The following is a 19,481-nucleotide window of genomic DNA, read 5'->3' as shown; positions in this document are numbered from 1 at the left end:
AGACTTTTAATCATCAGTGCTATTTGAGGGAGCTTTTAAAGTATTCGTATAATATTTTTGAAATAAGTAATATGTGCAAAATTCATTTATTTTGGATACAAGCAAAATGCATAATACAACCACAGGTGCCAAAAAAATAGCATGAAAGGAAAGACATACCTATAAATGTCTTTTCAACTGTATGCTAATTGGTGGGTCAAGTTGTACGGTGTACATTGTGGTGTACTTTTTTTAATTCAGAAAAGTCTCCTTTCTCTCCAAATCTTTTAATAAAACTGCATTTGTGTGTCTAATGGGTTGAATGAAGCTTACGGGGGAGGCAGATGGGGTGTATGCAGGTAAAGGAGCAAACGGGGCACAGAGGGAGGCAGAAGAATGTTAAAACTATCTAGTTTATCTTAATTTTTTAGTGGGTTAAATGAGTCAAAAGATATTGGTGAATTTAGCCCAAGGATGTTGATGTGGAAGAGGGGCAGTAAAATGGTTTATTCTCTTGAGTTTCTCAGTGGTCTTACCATACTTGTTATAACATTAAATACATAAAGGCTATTTCCAGGCAGAGACTATGTTAAAATGGAGCTCTGAATTTGAGATCGCGCATTGGTAATTCAAGCTAAGAAAGCACATTACAGCAATTCTCTAATTATTATCCTACTTTATCCTGTAAACTCAGAAGATTTGTTGTTATACTTAAATGTAAGAGGAAAAAATGCTGAATTATGGAAATGTTGTATAGTCCTTGCCTTCTTTCCCACCATCCCCAAACAACTTTAATTGCAGTTTGTGTTAATAACGTGGTTAGAGAGCAGGAGAAAAACTAATTTGATTTTTAAAATCAGTTGAAGCTGTGACTAGAATTATCACTTGGTGTTGTGAGGAAGTGCACAGGAATTTCAGTATGGACTTAGATACTGAAACAGTGTAAGTCCTTGCATGTAAATTAGATTGGGACATGGAGTTGCCTCTGCCTTGATGATTTTTCTTTTGTTTTCTTCTTTAATTAGGGTGTTTGTTAATTTATTTACTCTTTTTTTTTCTGTTCTAGAATTCAGAAGTGTCTGTTTTCGAGGTCAATATTCGCTTTATTGGTGGTCTTCTAGCAGCATACTACCTTTCAGGACAAGAGGTAAGGAGACTGGGAGTTGTCTGAAATTTAATGTATTATAGCAAATGTTGCATATGAAGAATTTTCTAGAATCTTGGTTTCTCAGTTGTGTTCAAACTAATTTTGCAGCAATAAGTTGTCTGAAGTAATGATGTTTTTAGAGTATGGAATCCTTAAATCACATTCCTGTGCAGGTTTTGGCCAACTTAGGACTCTTTAGAGCTTTGAAATGCTTCTTTTATCAATGTTTCCAAGATATCCACTCAAGTAAACATCAGCCTGAAATGTCAAGTCACTCACTTCCCTTGCTGACAATAATAACTTGTTTTGATATTTTGTGACTCTCTGAAAGTGGAATTAGTAGTTTTGTCACTTGTTCTGCAAGGCTGTGGGCTTGCTTCACGAAAGTGCTACACAATCTTGTTACCATTTTCTCAGTGACAAACTGAGAAATAAAAAGCCAATTTTGTCCCACTTTTTAAACTTCTATAAAAAAAGATCAGAGACTTGTACTTCTGAGCGCTTATGCAAGGGCATGCTTAGATTGAAAGAGTGCAGATACCCAAAGACTTGCACCCATGGACTTTTGTTCTAACAGTAACATTGCTGTGACCTCTTATTTCACATACTTTAACAACACTGGAGCTTGACCCAACCTACAGATTGAGACATAGCTCTTCTCATGTCTTAGCAGCTACCTGTCTTTTGATCTGTTGCCTCTGTCTTTGATTTGCTTTTATCCTTTGTTTTTCATGGCCCTTCTGTAGCCTGCTACTGAAAACATGATGCTTCCAGCCATATTTCATGCCTTAAGGTTTGATATACTTTCAAGCGTTCCTGTGTATGTTCCCCTGTTGTTTAGGGGAGCACCACGTATGTATCAAGAAGTTCTCAGGGATTTTTAAGCCTGCAGCCCTAAAAATAACCAGGAGAAAACCCCATATTTATTGGCTCTTTAGGTCTTTGGCATCATCCTGGGATCTGTGAATTTTCTCTTGTAGGAGTGTCTTCTGTATGGAAGAGCTTGGTCGCAAACCAAAAATCCAGTGTACATTGCTAGTTTGTTTTTCAAGTACTACTGCTTTACCTTCTTCATTGTCCAGAGTCTCCAAGCCCCCTGTCTGCAGAGGGATCAGCTGCAAGCAGTCCTTTCTGCTACACCGATTCATATGATCTGTTACGGGGGTCCCAAATGAAAGGGGAAGCACATAATTTTGACCCTCTCTTTCCTTTGTAGCAACTGAAGAGCTGACCTTGTGTTTGCAGCAGTGAACCTTTCTCTGCCTCCGGAATCTGTCGGACTTAGGTCTTCCATTAGTTTCCTCACAGCTCAGTAAGGATTTTACCCTCCGAGAGTGATCCTCTTCTCCAGTGTTACAAGTCAGCCTTTTAAATTGTTTGCTGTGGCACATCTTCAGGAAGAGAGCTTTGTAGCAGATATCACTTGTGTTAGTGGTAAAATTCAAGTCCTGTTAGTTTACACTTTTGTTTTAACAAAAGAAGGCATAAAAATCACTGAATGATCAATCCAGATATTAACTTGAGGCCACTTCTTCATTTCATCTTGGTCACCATTATTAACCTACCAGTTTTCTTTTGAAGGCCTCCAGAACAGAAGCTTTCTGTTGCTGTCAGACATAAGTAAGGAAAAATGCATATGTTTTTATTTCTGTAGCAAAAAAATTTCATGGAGAGCAGCCTGAGATGCATGTGCTTTTCAGCTTGTGCTGAGGAGCAGCTGGAGTAGCAAAGCTGGAAGGATTAGGAATAGTCATGGTATTTCCTGCCATAGTGCAGGTGACCTCAGCGTCATGTTGAAGGATGCTTCCTTTTCAGAAATCTGTATTTCTGTTGCTTGGAACTCCGATCACATTAAGTACTATGTGATCACTGAAGTCATCAAGCATTGAGTAGAGCAGTCCCACATCATCCTTTCAGCTAGGAACATTGATCCTGTCTCTGGATAACTTACTCAAACTGGAGCATGCTCCTTGGAGTCATCTACTGTAAATATGAGAAACCTCAGAGAAAGTGCAAAGATGACACATTGGTAGCTGGATTATTTGTATAGGTCAATAGCACACCTGTGCACAAGCCCCTTAACGAGGACTTTTGTTGGCCAAATATGCAGACAGGTGGAGCCAAATGCTGCCGAAACACATGATGTGCCTGCATTTGTAAAGCAGAGTGTTCCTTTTCCTTTCAGTTCCTTCTGACTACTTGTTGGAATCATAACAAGCTCCTTTGCTTAAAGAGTTTATGAACACATTTGTTTCCTGTTTAAGAAAAGTTTTACCCTCTTTCTTTCCTGAATTTTGGCCACTAGGCTGGCTCTTTTGTTTTTAAAAATATTTTTATGGTATCAGTCTGTCCAATGGACTTTAAATGCTTCATGACTTGTGGTAGATTATTCTTGTCAAGTGTTCATATGTATTATCTTGATTTTTCAAAATAAGAACTCCTAAAAAAAAAAAGTGTTCAGACTGTGTTTCTTTCAAAATAGTTTGAAAGGTAGGACTGCTTCTGGTACCTGAGAGACTACTTCATTTGCCAGGCTAGCTGGTTTCTCTGCAAGTTGTCAGTGTGGATAAGACAAGCAAGGGAACTTGAGGCTTCTCAGTAGTTGGGCCTGAGAGAGAGAGACCTGCTTTTGGGAACGCCTTGGAGTTGGTAACAGATTTGTTTGAGATGTGATTTCCAACCTGGTCTTTTCTGTTCTCAAGAAGGGAGGGTATTCCTCAGCTCAGTATTGGCCTTTCTTAATTTCTTACTGCATTCAGACAAGTGAAGAGACACTTCTTAGCCACTGCTAAGGTAGGCAAGCCTGATCCCATCTGCTGGATGTTTAGCTTTATCAGGCTGTGAACATGCACCAGGGCTTATGTTTCTAAGGAAGTCTCTACCTACTGGTAGGTATCCCTCCTCTGTTCATCAGCCTATCATTTACTTGCTCATATTCCCTTCCAACACTTTCTTGATATTCCAATCCCCATTTCCCTTCCTTCAGGCCTCTTCTTCTGTAAGACTGTTGCTAGATACTCGTTTAAAAGGTTTTCTTACTAATTTCCACACTTTTGCATGTCCTGTTTGAGATATTGATAAATAGATCAAATACAGTGAGCAGGCTGTTTGGAATTAGTTCTGATTTCCCCTTTTAATATATATAAATTCTACCTAGGTTTGCAACAAGAGTTACTGGTGTTTAGTGAGAGTTATAAAAGCTTTCTTATTTTGTTTTGACTCGTATCACTTAGTGCTGTTAAAGATGCTATAATGACAACCATAAAAGAAAGTATCCAAGACTCAGCATCAGCTGTGGAAGTTCAATGATTTTTTAGTGGCCACATTTAGAGAATTTGATAGTCAGGATGGTTTATATGCTTTTGCCCTTTGTATGGAGAGGGTAATTGTACTTAATAGGATTTTATCTGATTATGAGTCATAATGGTAGATATTGACCATAACTTATAAATACAGCTGGCTATTAATTTAGATTAAATTGTCCTGTTTCATGCTCTTATTAGAAACATGTTGGTATTTAAAAAATATTCAGCATGTCTATTGGCATGACTGTGGTCTTGAGGCTGTATTTTAGCTGTTACGTTACTGGTATTACTTAGAGGAGTGTCAACTGTGATCATGGTTTTAATGATGCTGGTTTCAGTTGATGGTAACATTTTGAACTTTTCATATTAAGATAGTGGATATTACTGTCCCTTTTTTCAGTAAGGGACTGTATTTACTCACTGCAGTGGATGGGGGAATAGTGAAATATATGTCCCTTATAACCAAAAACAAACAAACCCCTACTGTTTATAACAACTGACAACTTGGCTCAAAATGTAGTAGGCTTGTCCTGTCCAGTGTTGAGTCACAGGCCTGCCTGCCTTTTCACAGCTCAACCTTTTACATGTGAGAATTTCTGCTGGACTTCTTCGAGTGATGAGCATGCAAAGCTGAAGTTTGAGGAGGATGTGTTTTCATGTCCCTCTGGCTGAATGTCTTGGTTGTCTTGCCACACTCACCTTTCTGTTGATGTAGAGAGACAGAAGTGTTTTTCTAACAGGCAGTTCTCCCATTTTGGGGAAAACCATCATCTTTCTCCATTTTTCTGTGTCAGAATGCCTTTTGAATAGAAGAAAATCAAGATATGCCTGTGAAACTTGGCACAGTGGAAAATCTGCCTGCACATTCTGTTTGTCTTCTCAAGTTGAAAAAACATAGAGGTTTATCTGGTTGCAGGGGTAATAGATCTGCCGTCTGGGAGGCCTTTGTTTAAATCCTCTGTGCAATAAGTTTTTCCTGGCTAATTGTGACCATCTGGTGTCTGGCTAGGTGTTATATTATCAGATCTAAGAGTGTGCTGTGTTTGTCTCAGCTCTTACGTAGGAATGAGGTCCCAATCTGTTGTTGCTTTTGAGATTCTTGGGGTTTGTTTTTAAGCTTTGGGCCTGCGACTTTTCTTCAATGTACATTATTAAAATATATTATCAGTGTAGAATCATAGACTCATAGAATGGTTTGAGTTGGAAAGGACCTTTAAAAGATCATCTAGTCTGACCCCCTGCAAGGAGCACGGACATCTTTCACTAGGACAGGTTGCTCGAAGTCCCATCCAACCTGACTTTGAACACTGCCAAGGATAAGGCATCCACATCTTCTCTGGGTGACTTCTGCTTCAGTATCTCACCACCTTCATCAGAACAAATTTCTTCCTTATATCCAGTCTAAATCTATCCTCTTTCAGTTTTAAAACTACTGTGTCTTCTGTCACTACAGGCTGTGGTAAAAAGTCTCCATCTTTCTTAAAAGTGCCATTTGTATATTGAAAGGCCACTATAAGGTTTTCCTGGAGCCTTCTCTGCTCCAGACTGAACAACCTCAACTCTCTCAGCCTTTCCTCACAGCAGAGCTGTCCCAGCCCTCTGACTATATTTGTGGCCTCCTCTAGATGCGCTCTAACAGGTCCGTGTCTGTTTTGTACTGGGAACCCCAGAGCTGGATACAGAACAAGTAGGGTAAACTGTATACTTTTTTTTTTTTTTAAATTATACTGTCAAACCAAAGAAAGAAAAAGAGACTTGATAAAAAGCAGAAGAAAAAAGCATGTGATTTCTTGGGAGATCAGGCAGGCATGTATGTGCAGGCAGGCTCTCCTATATTTTGTTGTATGCAAGAGGTTTCTTCCCAGGTTCTACTAAGCAATCAATACAAAGGGCTTACTTTATCATTATTCATTATTAAGCTGTACGTTAATAGGCATAATCTCTAAGTACCTAAATCTCTAAATAAGAAGTACAAAATGCATTGTGCCTGTGTTCAATTACAAGCTACTAATTATTTTTGGAGGTACGGGGTTTAGGAGAGTTGCTTAGGAGAAAGTGTCTGGAAGCTATACTGTGAGAATGAGGCACTTCTTTTTTCCACCTCAGGTTATATAGAACAGATAAAATGTGTACATTTGGCATTTCTGTCAAAAAGGAACCATCATCTTGTAGTTAAAGGTGTGAGAACTACAAGTTTTCCTCTTTCTGAGTTCACAGGCACCACTGTGCTTCCTCTTATCCATCTATCAAATAGAGTTTGATTATATATATATATATATAAAATCAGCTGGTTTCTCAGGATGCAGCTCTGGAATTCTTTCATCTCCCATGGTGCCTATCCAGTTCTCCCATTTAAGATTTCATTCAAGATCAGTCTCATTTGTCTTTATTTGGTATATTACTGGTTATATATTCTTCCACTTCTTTCAGTCACATTTGTGGATCTGGGTTTTTTTGGGCATCGGAGTAGCTGATACTGATTTCTGAGGGAGGATAGAAGGGCTGCTTTGTAAAATCACTGCCTACCCAGAATGCTTTCAACTCCTGGCACAAAAAAGCATCAACCATGCAAGCAGTGAGAACGAACAGCACCAAGCAGAAATGAGCTAGCTGATCTTTCTGTGTTATTGCTGCACAGCAAAGCTTGCCAACAGACCACAGCCATAAGCTGCAGTAGAGGATACAAGATGGACCTGTGATGAGTATGCCTGAATGTCAAATCTGTGAGAGTAGGCTGCCAGGAGAGCAGAAATTAAAATGTCCTCAAGGCCCAGGACAGTAAAAGGTGTGTCTGAACCTGATGTAGGGCACCAAACCTCAGCAGAAATCAGATTTTCTTGTGATGTGCTGAGTCAAATGGTCCAAGAACTATAATTTCCATTATGCTGTCCCCACACCTGATTAGCAAAGGAGTGATAAGTACAAGGAAGACATAATAGACCAACAATACCAGCAGAAACAAGCTGCAGTTCTTCATATTGGCAATGTGAACTTCTTTGAGCTCATAAAGGCAGATGGAGATTCTTAGAACATCTTGCAGGATCCAGGCCGATTGTTCCTCATTTCTGAAGACTGCCCAAAAGACAGCAGTGAATATGCTGAACCCTGCTAGGAGCAGTTTGTTCACTTCCAGGCCTTTGTGAAGACACTGTAAATGGACTTTCTGCTCTCCAAATGGGCATTTGTTCAAGGAAGGAGAGAGACAGCTGTAGAGCCCAAGTGTTGCATATATGCAGAATAATCCTGTAATTAAACACACTAAACGATCATAGGAGCAATGAAGCATAAGCAACACAAAGAACAATGTTGCTCTGTTTTTTGCAAATAAAGAAGGTACCAGACTTGATTGCTGTGTGTTCAAAATATTCCGAGTTTTTTACAGCTTTATTTGAGGAATTGCTGTCTCTTCTCATTTATAGCTCTTGCCCAGTAGCCTCTGGCAGTGACTACACCCACTGCTAGAATGAATGTGATACTCATATTACAAGCCAAGTGTCTGTCCAGCTTATTGAAGAATAGATAGGTAAAGTCCAAATTTTTGAGCAAATCCACAGGAATTGTAATCTCTTCACAGCGATTCAAATCATTGGCATGTTCAGTGTCTCTGGATACTGTGTCATCTCTCCTGATTGTTAATAATCCTTGGGTACCTTTTGTTTCCTGGAGCTTTCAACGAAGTTGCAGTTGCCCTTTCTCTCTGAGGCAGTTCTAGTGATGAGGCTCCTGCCATCACAATCTTCCTCACCAAAAGAAGACCTAAGCCTGAGAAGGTGAATTTCTGATAGGGCTGAAACCAGCAAGGCTGACTATCCCTGCTCTTCAGGAAGTGTCTCCAGTGAGAAGGGACCAGAAAGCAGTATTCTCCTTAAGAGATTTTTTACTTTGGGGTAAGTTCAAGTCCAATTTGCTGAGTTGGCATTTGCAGAAGAAACAAGAGCAGCAGGAGGGGAAGAATCCACTATCTTCCAATTGTTCTCCATGATGTGAGACCTCTTACTCCTTGCTTCAAGAAAGTGTCTGTCTTTCCAGAGTGACTCAGCATACTTGCCTGTTACATAGCAAGTCCTAGCCACACATACTCATCGTTACAGAGTTATCTGCATCTCCCTAACTGAGGAAGGAGTCTCCTGCCTTCCAAGTGTCAAGTCTGTGCCTTCCCCATGGCTGCAAACTCACCTTAACTTTGACGCTCTGTGGCTCCCCATGGTGGTAAGCCCTCATCACCATGAACACCTTCTGGGGCTTGGTGTCACCCAGGGGATGGTCAGTGAACTCCTTCAAATAGCAGCTTTTCTCATAGTGACTCCTTCCTCCTTCCCTTGGCTGTCTAAATTGGAAGATGAAGTCTTTTGATATTAGACTTTCACTAATCTTATTTCCATTTGTAGTGCCTTCATAAACTTGCAGCCTTGGTTTAAGGATTTTGTTTTTTCCCCTGTGTATTCTGGCATGCTTTATTTTCTGCTGTCTCAGGTACGTTAGGAGTTGAGTGAGATCCTGTGTATATTGAGAGCAGGAAAGAAAATCCTTGGATGTTGAGAGAAAGTACGTGGAGCAAGCATATCTGGGTGCCTGCTGGAGCATCCATGTCTCCAGGTAGGAGAAGGCAGGACACAAAATGCAGTTCTTTGTCAGGAGGCTGAAGAGATGTAGTTAACCCAGACTAAGAGAGTCAGAGGAACATGGTGTGTTACATGGTTTTCTTTTGTTTCACTGCAGACTTTCCTTCAGGTACCTAGATGTTATTCAAATTAATCTGGATCCTGCAAATGTGTGGGTTTTCCCTTTCTTTCTGAGCTTTGCCTTGGGGAAGCTCAGTTCCTTCAGACTGAATAACTTGGGGCTGTTGAGTATTTAACCGAAATTTTGATTTGAATTATTTTTAAACATGACATAAGTTTTCGTAGTTAATGTCTAGTATATTGTGTCTTTCTGTATAGATGAGGGCTATGTTTACATGGGTTTGTACTGTTTCTCCTTTAATGCTCATTTCTGTGAGTAAGCCTGTTTTTCTTCTGATCCTCAAGAAGTCATTGCTTGTTTGGATACGTGGGTTCTGTGGGTTTTTTTAATTGTATCGTGGGTTGCTGTTTTGAGCAGGGGTTTCCCACCAAGTGTGCGTGCTGACTGTAGTACAGCACTACAGCCATTTGTCCGTTCCAGATTTGAGATGGTCGGTAGGTCACAGAGTGCTTAGGAAGTTGTTCTATCCTGCAAATGCATGGAGTGCAAGCCCAACCAGAGGGCAGATCACAGGTTAAGAGCAGGTCATTGCTCATACCTTCTGTGCAGGTGTATCTAATGCTTATCTTTATACAAAACTTCTATTTTTAATCTTTTCTGCAAAGTTGTACTGGGCATGTGCCCCATAAATGTTCATTTGTGAAAGTTTAAAGTATTCTTGTGAGAGTACATGTTATCATGCTGATTTCAGACATCAGCAATTTAGTAGTGGACAGACTTATAGATAAAAGGCTGGAGATATTAACTGGATTTTGGGTGCCTCAGTGAACAGAAGTATGACTGTACTTTTTCTCAGCAGTTAGCATTCTGAGATTCTGTGGCCCACATTTACAGATTAGTGTTCTTAAAGCTTCTGAAAATTCAGCACATTTTCTGAAGCAAGATGAACTAGAAAAAGGAATGCTGTAGCTAGCAGTGGTCTCTGAAAACTCAAATTTGACTCTCTTGACTTAGCATCTTGTAGGAAGTCTGTAATAAAACCAAACACTGAGACTATGGCTTCTGGGGTCCTCCCCAAAAAGTTCAGCTGTAGCTGTTTGCAACAGGGTTTGGGGGTTGTTTCCAGTGCTTAAGTGTGTTCTGGGTTGTAAAGAAAGCCAACTGACTGAGAAATAGGATTAGTAAGTTATACTTGCATGCTTTGCCTAGAGCTCATTTGCTAGCAGTCCGTAAAAAGATTTCTAAGTTGTGCAGAAGTAACCTTATCTTGCCTTTAGAGTAACTAAGCATCTTATCTAGAGTGAAGAGCATTGTCTGTGGAGAGAGTGCACAAGGTATCTGTTGACTGCTTTTTTTTCGTGGAGATGCACAAATCATTAAAATTGTGATGTGACTGGTAGTGGCAAATAAAACATTCCTCCCAGCAATAATGCATGGAATGACAAAAGTCCAGAGATGGATAGAGGGTCAGTTAATGTGCAGAGTTTCATGGTTAGGCTTGAGAATCAACATCAAGTAGGGAAAACAAAGTGGATATTATTCTAATGACTCTTGCGTGATAGTAGCAGGAGGACACTTACACTGTTATGACAAATTTTGCTTGTCTGCTTATTTATTAATACAACAAAAAGGATAGCTTATTGTTTTATTTTCGTTGAGCCATTATTTATGGTATTTGCAGTGTTAAGAAAACACTAATGATATACTGTGTTTACCATTGCCAGCTTTAGATATCAACAGTTCTTTTACATGATCGTCTTTCTCATCTTTATAAACACCATCAAAGTGATGTCTTTCTGGGCAAGATAATATAATTCCCATGGATAAATCCAGACTGAAATCTGTCATTTAAAATAGAGAGAAAGGGCTGTTAAGTACGTGATACTCTATTAAAAGGCAATCAAACCAATCCCTTCCAAGAATCTGTTCAGAAAGACTCATTAGTAAAACAGTTATATATACCAATGGATATGCCCAATAACTGACCTAAATATACAAAGTATAGGTCTTCAGTAAGTTGGGCAATGTATTTTGTGAACTGGTTTCACAGAAGCCTTGACTGTACCTATGAAGGGGCTTATCTAAATTAAGTTTTCAAAGGTATGAAGTCTTGGAAGAGAGAACAACATTGTGTATGTCCTATCCAATAAAGATGAGATTGTCACTTTGTTGCCAGAAGATGAGCTGCTTATTCTTAAGTGCTTGTGACAGCTCGCTGATCTCTAACAGGACATAGCCTGAAAAAAATATTTTTTTATTGAGTTTTAAAGCATTGTCACATATTGGGCATTGCCACTGCAGTGCAGATTGCAATCTGTGTGTAGATTCTGTTTACCAGGCTTGTACTAAATGTTTTCTTCACTGGCAAATGACATTTGGCCCAATTTATTTCTGCATCTTGGTACCATACGGCACCGGAGGAGGGAAAAAGGATGGGAAAATTGACTTCATTGCAACTTTGTTTCCTCTTAGTCTGATTGGAAACAGGTTTGCCGGTTGGTATAGCGTGCTTTAAACTGGTGGAAATAAAGGATAAGCTGGTTTAACAGTAGAAAATACAGTAACTATACACTAAGAGCCACCCTTAAAACTCACTCTTTGGTCATGTTCCTGTAGAGGGCTGTAAAAGATAGGAAAGAATGGATCATTTGTAACTACTTGCACCCCACGTTATCTCCTACTGACCATGTCTATTAGTTTTTGGCTCCCTTTTCAGTAGTGGAACAGTCATATGGATGGGCACAGTGACAGCAAGCACAATATCTTACCTTATTTTTCCAGATATTAATTTATTGGCATTACTGTTGACACAGTAACACACTAATTTCTACCCACTGTTCTCCCATGTTCTCTCCTCCTATGTTACTGTCTGCAATGAGGGTTTTCATGCTTTATTTGATCCAGAGAAGAAGTATACTGTTCTTTATTGGCAGCTGAAAACATAGTTCTTTCAGTAGGATTTTTATTTTCACTTAAAACAAAACAAAAATACAACCTGAGACATAGATAGCACTTCAAGACCAGCCATCTTTGGCCTGTTTTGCCTTTTGGAACTTGTTTTCATTATTGTTTCCCTCTTAAAAAACATTTTAGACAAGAACGGGTACAGTGAAAGAAAAACGAAATAAATACCACAAATGCTGCAAAACAGCTGCTAAGCAAAACCACTAACAACTAGGAAAAACACTAGCAAAAGTCATGTTGTCTCTAATGATGTTTTCACGTATCCCATGATAAAGATGGTGAACACTTCTAACCTATTAGGAATCAAGAGGATGCTAAGCTGTCTGCAGCAGTACTGTATTTGCATTTATGAATTGGATAATCAGCTGAAAAATCTTTAAAGAAATAACCAAGAAGCTCTCTAATCTATTAACATTCCTTTTTTTTTTTTTTTTTTTTTAATTCAAAATGTAAAATTGCAGATAAGTGTGTAAACCCAAATAACACAACTATGTCCATGTTCAGAAAAGGTCATTTAAATGACCTGGATAGCTATTAGTCTGATTGCACTCCTCCTCCTCATCCCAGAAATTCAGATAATGGAAAATAAGAGATCATCAATATAGCAGTGATTTGACAATGAAAGTATTATTGTAAGAATTTATAGCTAACTGTAGATTTGCTCATGTTGATATGTTAAATAGAAAACTCTGGAGAAACTGAATCAGTTGGTCAAAGTGATCTGTATAAATGAAGTTGATTTTAATGTTGCCAAAGGTCTAGATGCAGGCTGTAAGTTACAAGAAGAAAAAAAAAAAAACCAAACAAACAACAACCCATGTTATCTAGGCAAATGTGGGAACAGAACAAGGGAATACGTTCTGAGTAGCTGTGGCTTTGAGAGTATGTGGAACTCACAAAAGGCAAGGAGCTCAGTTTGAACTTTTGGCATGAAATCCTGTGTCAAAAGACCCATGAGCATTTGGATTTATAAATAAGAGTTTTGAATATGAGGAGGAATTTATTTCTGTTTTAGTCATTAATAAAGGATTGCTGTTTGTATGCTGTAAGTGTCTTGGTAATCATGTTCTTAAAAGGATTTGTAAAAACAGCAGAAGTGTAGGGAAAAAAACCAACACACACAAAAATAGACAGAGGACTGATAGTTATGCTTCCTGAACACATGAATAGTCAATATGTTGTATGTGACTCAGTCCAGATACATCTTTGGAAGAAATGTTCTGCTTAAATACTACATATTGACAGAAACACAAAGTTGTCTTGGTAATTATTCTTTATTTTCTATAGAAGATCAAATTGCTGCTCTGTTGAGCATTTTAAATTTGTGGTCATATGGCATGAAATAAAAAAAAGTTTGTCTCATTTCTGTCCCTAGGATCTATAAATTATGTTGCAGGAGCTTAGGGTATTTATCTTACAATTTTTCAAAATAAATGTCTGGGTTTTCAAGTGCCTTGCAGAATTTATGCAGCTATGAAGATTCAGTGCTTATTAATTCATTGCTCATAGCTTTTGTTTGCCAACTAATTTTCTGTCAGAATGTGGTCCTAATAATATATATTAACTGTAGATAATTTAAGTATGTCTGTAAATCTGAAGACAAGCCAGTTCATCCATTAAAAAAACAAACAACAACAAAACCACTATATTCTCACTTTCATCAGATACAATGCAATAAAATATCTTTTGCATCTGACACTGGGTAAAGGATATGTTTTTGAAGATGTAAAAGCTATGTGTTGTTTGTTGTTTTTTTTTTTTCTAGACCGATTTTTGCATTGTAATCTGTTACATGATAGCAATGGGAGAAGGGGGTCTGTGTGTATAATGAGTGCACATAGTTGTAAAGGTAAATACAGTCTAAAGGAGACTGAGTCATTTCTGGCAAAGTCTAAAGGGGAAATCAAGACTAATTTAAAATTGAAAGCTTGGCAGCACGTTCCAGAGAAACAGGAGGTGGAGGAATAATTGAGACAGAAAGTAGAAATTAATACAATGTAAGCACAGACCTGAAGGACAGAAAAAGATGACATGGCAGAGAAAAATATATGGGAAATTAAGGAGATATTTGACATGAGTGGAGAACATGTTAGGAGCAGGTGTTACCAAAAAAGAAGACAGTGTCAAGAGAGATTAATAATCAGAGAAGGTAGATAATTTTTATTTCATGAATAGGATTCTCATAAGACTTGTAAGTGGAGCACAAACTGCTTAGTTACTTGACTTTAGAACTATTACTTAGGGTTCTTAATACACATTTTCTTTCTTAAAAACTCATCAGTTGGGTTAGGACCTTCAGGAACATAATGCCATCTGTTACTCAGGAGAACTACAGGTAGCAGCAAAATGACAAGAACTGTTGATTAGTTTAAAACAAACAAACAAAACACCAAGATTAATTTTTACCATTTGCTTTGCCTGCGTGTGTTTGACTACAAAAGCATGTTGAGAGACTGATACATTAGGGTCAGTTCTAGGTCTGAAGAATATGTTCTGGAGATAAGAAAGCATTCTTCCCCCATGAGGTTCCCCAAGATATTCCTCATACTCCTGTTTTGTACCACTGCACTCTTGGCACTCCCTCCATGGTCCATTGCTATGCCTTGTCTGCTTTAGCCTTCCATCTGCCCCCTGTCCTTCCTCCTGATGCCTTTTGGTTCTCCTCTTCAGCTCCTGTGCTGCTTTCTCTTAACTTATCCTCCCTGGCACTTCACATTGTGTGCTGTGGGAGACTGGAAGCCTTATCTTTTGCCAATTTTGCTTCCCTGCTGGCAGAGCTCTATGCTGATCTTCTGTCCCCTCATGGCTCTTTTGTTTGGTTTACTGATGGCCATTCAGATTTTATCCCTCTCTTTCTCCATTCTCTTTTTCCAGGCTTTCTAAATCAATCTACTTTCTCGCTGCCAGTAACTAGTGGGAGAACATTTAAGCCAGGTGCCAGACATTGTCTCTGCTCTCACACCTGGTTCCCTATGCTATAGTAGCTCTCTCAGTAAGAATAAATAATCCAAGAGTCTTTTAAAAGTCCACTAACATCCTCGGAGCATGCTTAGGAACGAGTGATTGTGATTGGCATGTTGTGCAAATTCAAGACTGTTGCTTCTAGTCCTGAGAGAATTTATTTACTAAAGTAACTAATCTGGCAGGTTAATACTGCTTCTGCTGGAAAACTTAGGTGAAGAAGTCAGATATGAAAAGAAGGAAAGATAAAGCAAAAATTGCCTGGCCTGAAAGCAACTTTCTAATAATAGTAGAAGATTAACTCAAGACTGCCGTGCATTTTGGCTCAGTTAGATGGGATGAGAAACAGTGTATTATATCTTCCTGGAATGATCAGATCAGGGAGGCACTTACATGCCAGATTTTCATTGCATTTATTCTGAATTTTAAGTGATGTTGGCTGAGTGGTGTAAAGTGCCTCAGATTTGGAGGCCCCTTAAAAATGGAGACCATGTAACTTTTCCACTCAGATATGCATGACACCCATGCCAAGGAAGCTGATAAGACTCTTGAATGGAAACTATGCAGTTTAATTGAGGTTTTATTAGCCCGTGCCAGGTAGTTTAAATGTGACTAGCTGGTTGTCCAATGCATGCCAAATTTTTATGTTTATATCTTCTAGAGCAAAATATTCATGTATTTCTAATAAACTAATATATGCATGAACTTTCTCATGTAAATTTTTCACATATATCAACAGTGTGAAACCAATGAATATTTCATTAGATCCTAAGATGCCTTAGTCAACAGTAACTAGATTTCTGATGTCTGTTGTCCAGGAAGGCAGTTTTGGAAAACTTTAGTAAAAGATAAAGATAGCATCGCTTAAGAATTCTGCAAATCAGAATTTTGCAAATCTTTCCCTGCTGATGGTAGAAAACCACCATAGTATTTATTATCTTGTATCTTAGAAGCAGCATTTAAACATACAATTGCTAATTTGTAAAATGTAAATAGGGAAAGTTGTAGTCAACCAGATAATATCTGTCTTATCTGCATTTAACTGATGTAGCTGAAGTATTTTTCTGTGTTTATTTTTCTGCTTGTTCGTAGACTGGAGATTGTAGCTGAATAATATGATCAAATAAGGATTGTAATGCTTTTCAGTGTAACTCTAACTTAGGAACTACCACTAGGATAGTTTTTCTAGGTTATCTCATCCATCCAGATCAGTTGATATGATGGAATAGTTTCTTGCCATCTCTTTTACTAGTGCTTTACCTGTTCTTGTATTTAGTATTAAAAAAAAAAAATGGCCTTTATATTTTTATCTCAGAACTGTCCAGAGCCTCTAGGAAAGGGGACGTCTGGAGACTTGGGTGTCCTGTGGGCTTTACGGAGCTTTTTGTTTCAGAAGTAGAATAGAGAGCACAGTTACAGCTTTTTCCTTGAAGTCAAGATAATTCTGATACACTGCATTAGAAACTTTCTACAAGATCAGTCTCTGAACCTCAGGCAGAATAAAGATAGTAAGGCTTGTGTAGCTATCATCTTTACATCAGAGGCAACTGTTATACCACCTAGTTTCATGCATCATCTGAAACTGGACAGCCTTTCTTGCCTTCCTACCGTTTTTTCAAATTGTCAACAAAAGCGTATCTTTCAGGGACATAACCAGTGTGATTTTTCTTTTGTAAAACTATTTGTAGAAGTCTCATGTGTGGTGTTACTGGTTAAAGAAAATGTCAGCCTAGTCTGCATGTTTTGAAAACTAAGGGAGTTTCAGAAAATCTCTTTACAAAGGCATTTTTTCTTTTAGTGTAGAAAAACCTGGTTTGATTTTGGAAGCCTCTAGAGGGAAGAGAGACCTGGATCAGAACCAGGTTGCAGGAGGAGGCAGTTATAAACGTTGGTAAATGTTGACTCCCTTGAGTTTACTGAATTGGTAATGGGTTTGTTTTTTTGGGTTTGGTTTTTTTTTTTTTTTTCGTTTTATTTTGATAGGGTGTGTGTTTGTGTGCTTATTTCTGAAAGAAGGAACATTTCATGAAGCATTTATTTGCTTATGAAATGAGTAAATTGGCAAGTTTGTGGATGAAGTACAAGTTTATGGATGAAGTACATCACTTACAGATGAAGTACTATCTGTGTTATACTGTTCCTGAGAGATCAGAATTCTCATAGCGCAGGAGGACTCTGCAGCAGCAGTTGCACCATCAGAAGTAACTGCTCCTGGATTTCCGTCAGGGTGAATTTGGCAGTGTTTTGAAATTGTAAAGACTGCTAGAATTAAGGAATTAAGCCAAGTTTCTTTCTCTCTGGCTGTGTAAATCTTCTGCGTTTGACAGCTGCGTGCCTCACAAAAGTGTAGTAGCTTAAAAGGCTAAGGTTTAAATGAGTATCATTGGACACCAAAGCAAATGCACAAGATGAATGGCATCACTCTTAAATCACTCCTACCTTCAAAAAGGGCAAGAAGAAGGACCCAGGGAACTACAGGCCAGTCAGCCTCACCTCAGTCTCTGAGAAGGTGATGGAGCAGCTCATCTTGGAAAACTATACCCTGGCCCATGAGTGACAAGGTGATTGAGAGTAGCCAGCATGTCATAGCCATTTTAAGTTGGCAGCATAGTTCAGATTCAAGTTGATTCCTGTTTTTAAACTCTGATCTTAAACTGCTGAGATAGGTTTAGATTTTCCATTTCTATATTAATTTTATTTCTATCATAGAGAAAGTAATATAAAGTCACAGAGCATCCCTTTGCAGGATAAGTCTTCTCTTGTTTAAAGACTTTCAGTCTTTTAGAAATGTTAAGTGTTATTCATCAAGTACTTTGATAATCATTACAGCTCACTAAAGACAGCAAAAGCAAAAGCTGTGGCATTGTCTTTACAGTATCTGCAAATATTCTTTCCTTGAACATTTGCTATGACCTATAATGCTGAAGTGGTGCTGTTGTATTCATGTCATTCTACATTGTTTCACCACTATAGGTGGTGTAGTTTGTAGCTGCCTTGCTAAATCTCACATGAATATGGATTTACATTCTCAGGACCAATTCTAGAGGTGACATACCTCTTCAATCTTCACTCACAAACATCTGTAAAATACAGCTGAAGTGCTCTCCCACTCTCAATTCATACCATGACAGCTGAAATGTTACCAGAATCTTATTGCATCTCCCTCATCTCACAAGATGCCTTTGTCATTAAATCACAGGAATTTATTAGAAGCAAATATGTAAAGGGGGAGTAATTTCTTCATTTCTTGATAGCAGGATGACTCCCACTCGCAGAGGGAAATGCCATAGGAACATTGTAAACCAGGAGTTCTCAGTCTTGAAGGGGGAAAGTGTGTTGGAACTTAGAGCTATTCATCTGGCATGCGGACATCTTACTATGCAGTAAGGCTTATATATAAATAGGCAACAAAGCAGCAATGCTTATTTAGCTAGTTTTCTTTTTTTTTTTCCTTTGGTGACAATGCTGCTGATCTTGATTTTCAGCAGTAAGCGATACCACGAGCCTCTGTGTCTACTCATGCAGAAAGTCCTATCTGACAAGCTGAGCTTTAAAATGGGTGGTTAGCCACAAAAGGGCAGCAAAGAGTTAGTTCACTACTGCACATTGAACTTTGAAGGTAGAAAGGTAACTATTCTAGATTGGGCCAAGAAATAGTAAATATTTTGCTCAAGGGTCTAACTATAGTGTTGCTGTCAAATACTCTGTTTTTTAATCTGCATTCAGTAATTAGATCTTCCTCATCTTCATGCTTAGTGTTCAAAGGAAACGTGCAAGATTTAGTAGCCATTATGAGAGTACTACATGTTTGTGAACTTGTGCAGTATATGTTTTGCCTGGTGTTTTTTCAAGGATCAAAAGTTATCAAACCCACAGAACAAGCCACCACATTGCATGACTGTGGATACTCGCTAGTTAATAAATATCAGATTAAGCAGAAGTCTGGCGTTTATTACTGTTTAAGAAGAATGACTCAAAGACTGGTCTATGCACATAAATGAAAGAGATTCTTTATTTGTATAAAACATCTATAATCCTCCTCAGAGTTAGGAACAGAGGCCATTTGAGGCTGTTTGCCATTCATAGTGCTGGAAGGGAACATCTAACAGCGGTATTAGCATAACATGGTCTTCTAAGAGTTGCAGGCATGCATCTCAGCAGTCACTGGATACATTAAGGAGGCTTTTGAAGAATCATCATAATTTTTAAGTGCTTTTCTGCTGAATATTTCACCTTACTTGGATTAATAGACTTGGGTGCAAGCTTTCATGTTGTTGGGTGGGTGGCAGGTTCGATATTTTAAGCATCAATTTAGTGGATGCAAATTATTCAGGCCCTCACAGCTGGTCTACTGTGCATGCTAGTTTGTAGATACTGATCAATGTTTTCATTTTAAGGAGGGATCCACTTATCCAATTTGGTGGCTTACGTTTTGCTATTTC

General features: G+C 38.5%; 1 protein-coding gene across 1 annotated transcript in view; it reads left to right on the top strand.

The window, feature by feature from the left end:
• MAN1A2 (mannosidase alpha class 1A member 2) overlaps window positions 1–19,481 on the top strand; it is a 151,005-nt gene that overhangs the window by 71,714 nt on the left and 59,810 nt on the right. Inside the window, exon 5 of the mRNA XM_005506260.3 lies at window positions 1,046–1,126. Within this exon, the coding sequence (XP_005506317.1) occupies window positions 1,046–1,126 (81 nt within the window). The remainder of the gene's footprint in view (window positions 1–1,045; window positions 1,127–19,481) is intronic.

The sequence above is a fragment of the Columba livia genome, chromosome 1 (assembly GCF_036013475.1).
Source record: "Columba livia isolate bColLiv1 breed racing homer chromosome 1, bColLiv1.pat.W.v2, whole genome shotgun sequence".
In the NCBI taxonomy this organism is placed as follows: Eukaryota; Metazoa; Chordata; class Aves; order Columbiformes; family Columbidae; genus Columba; species Columba livia.
Note: the sequence above shows the minus strand (reverse complement) of the source record. Positions and strands in the feature narration are given on the sequence as shown.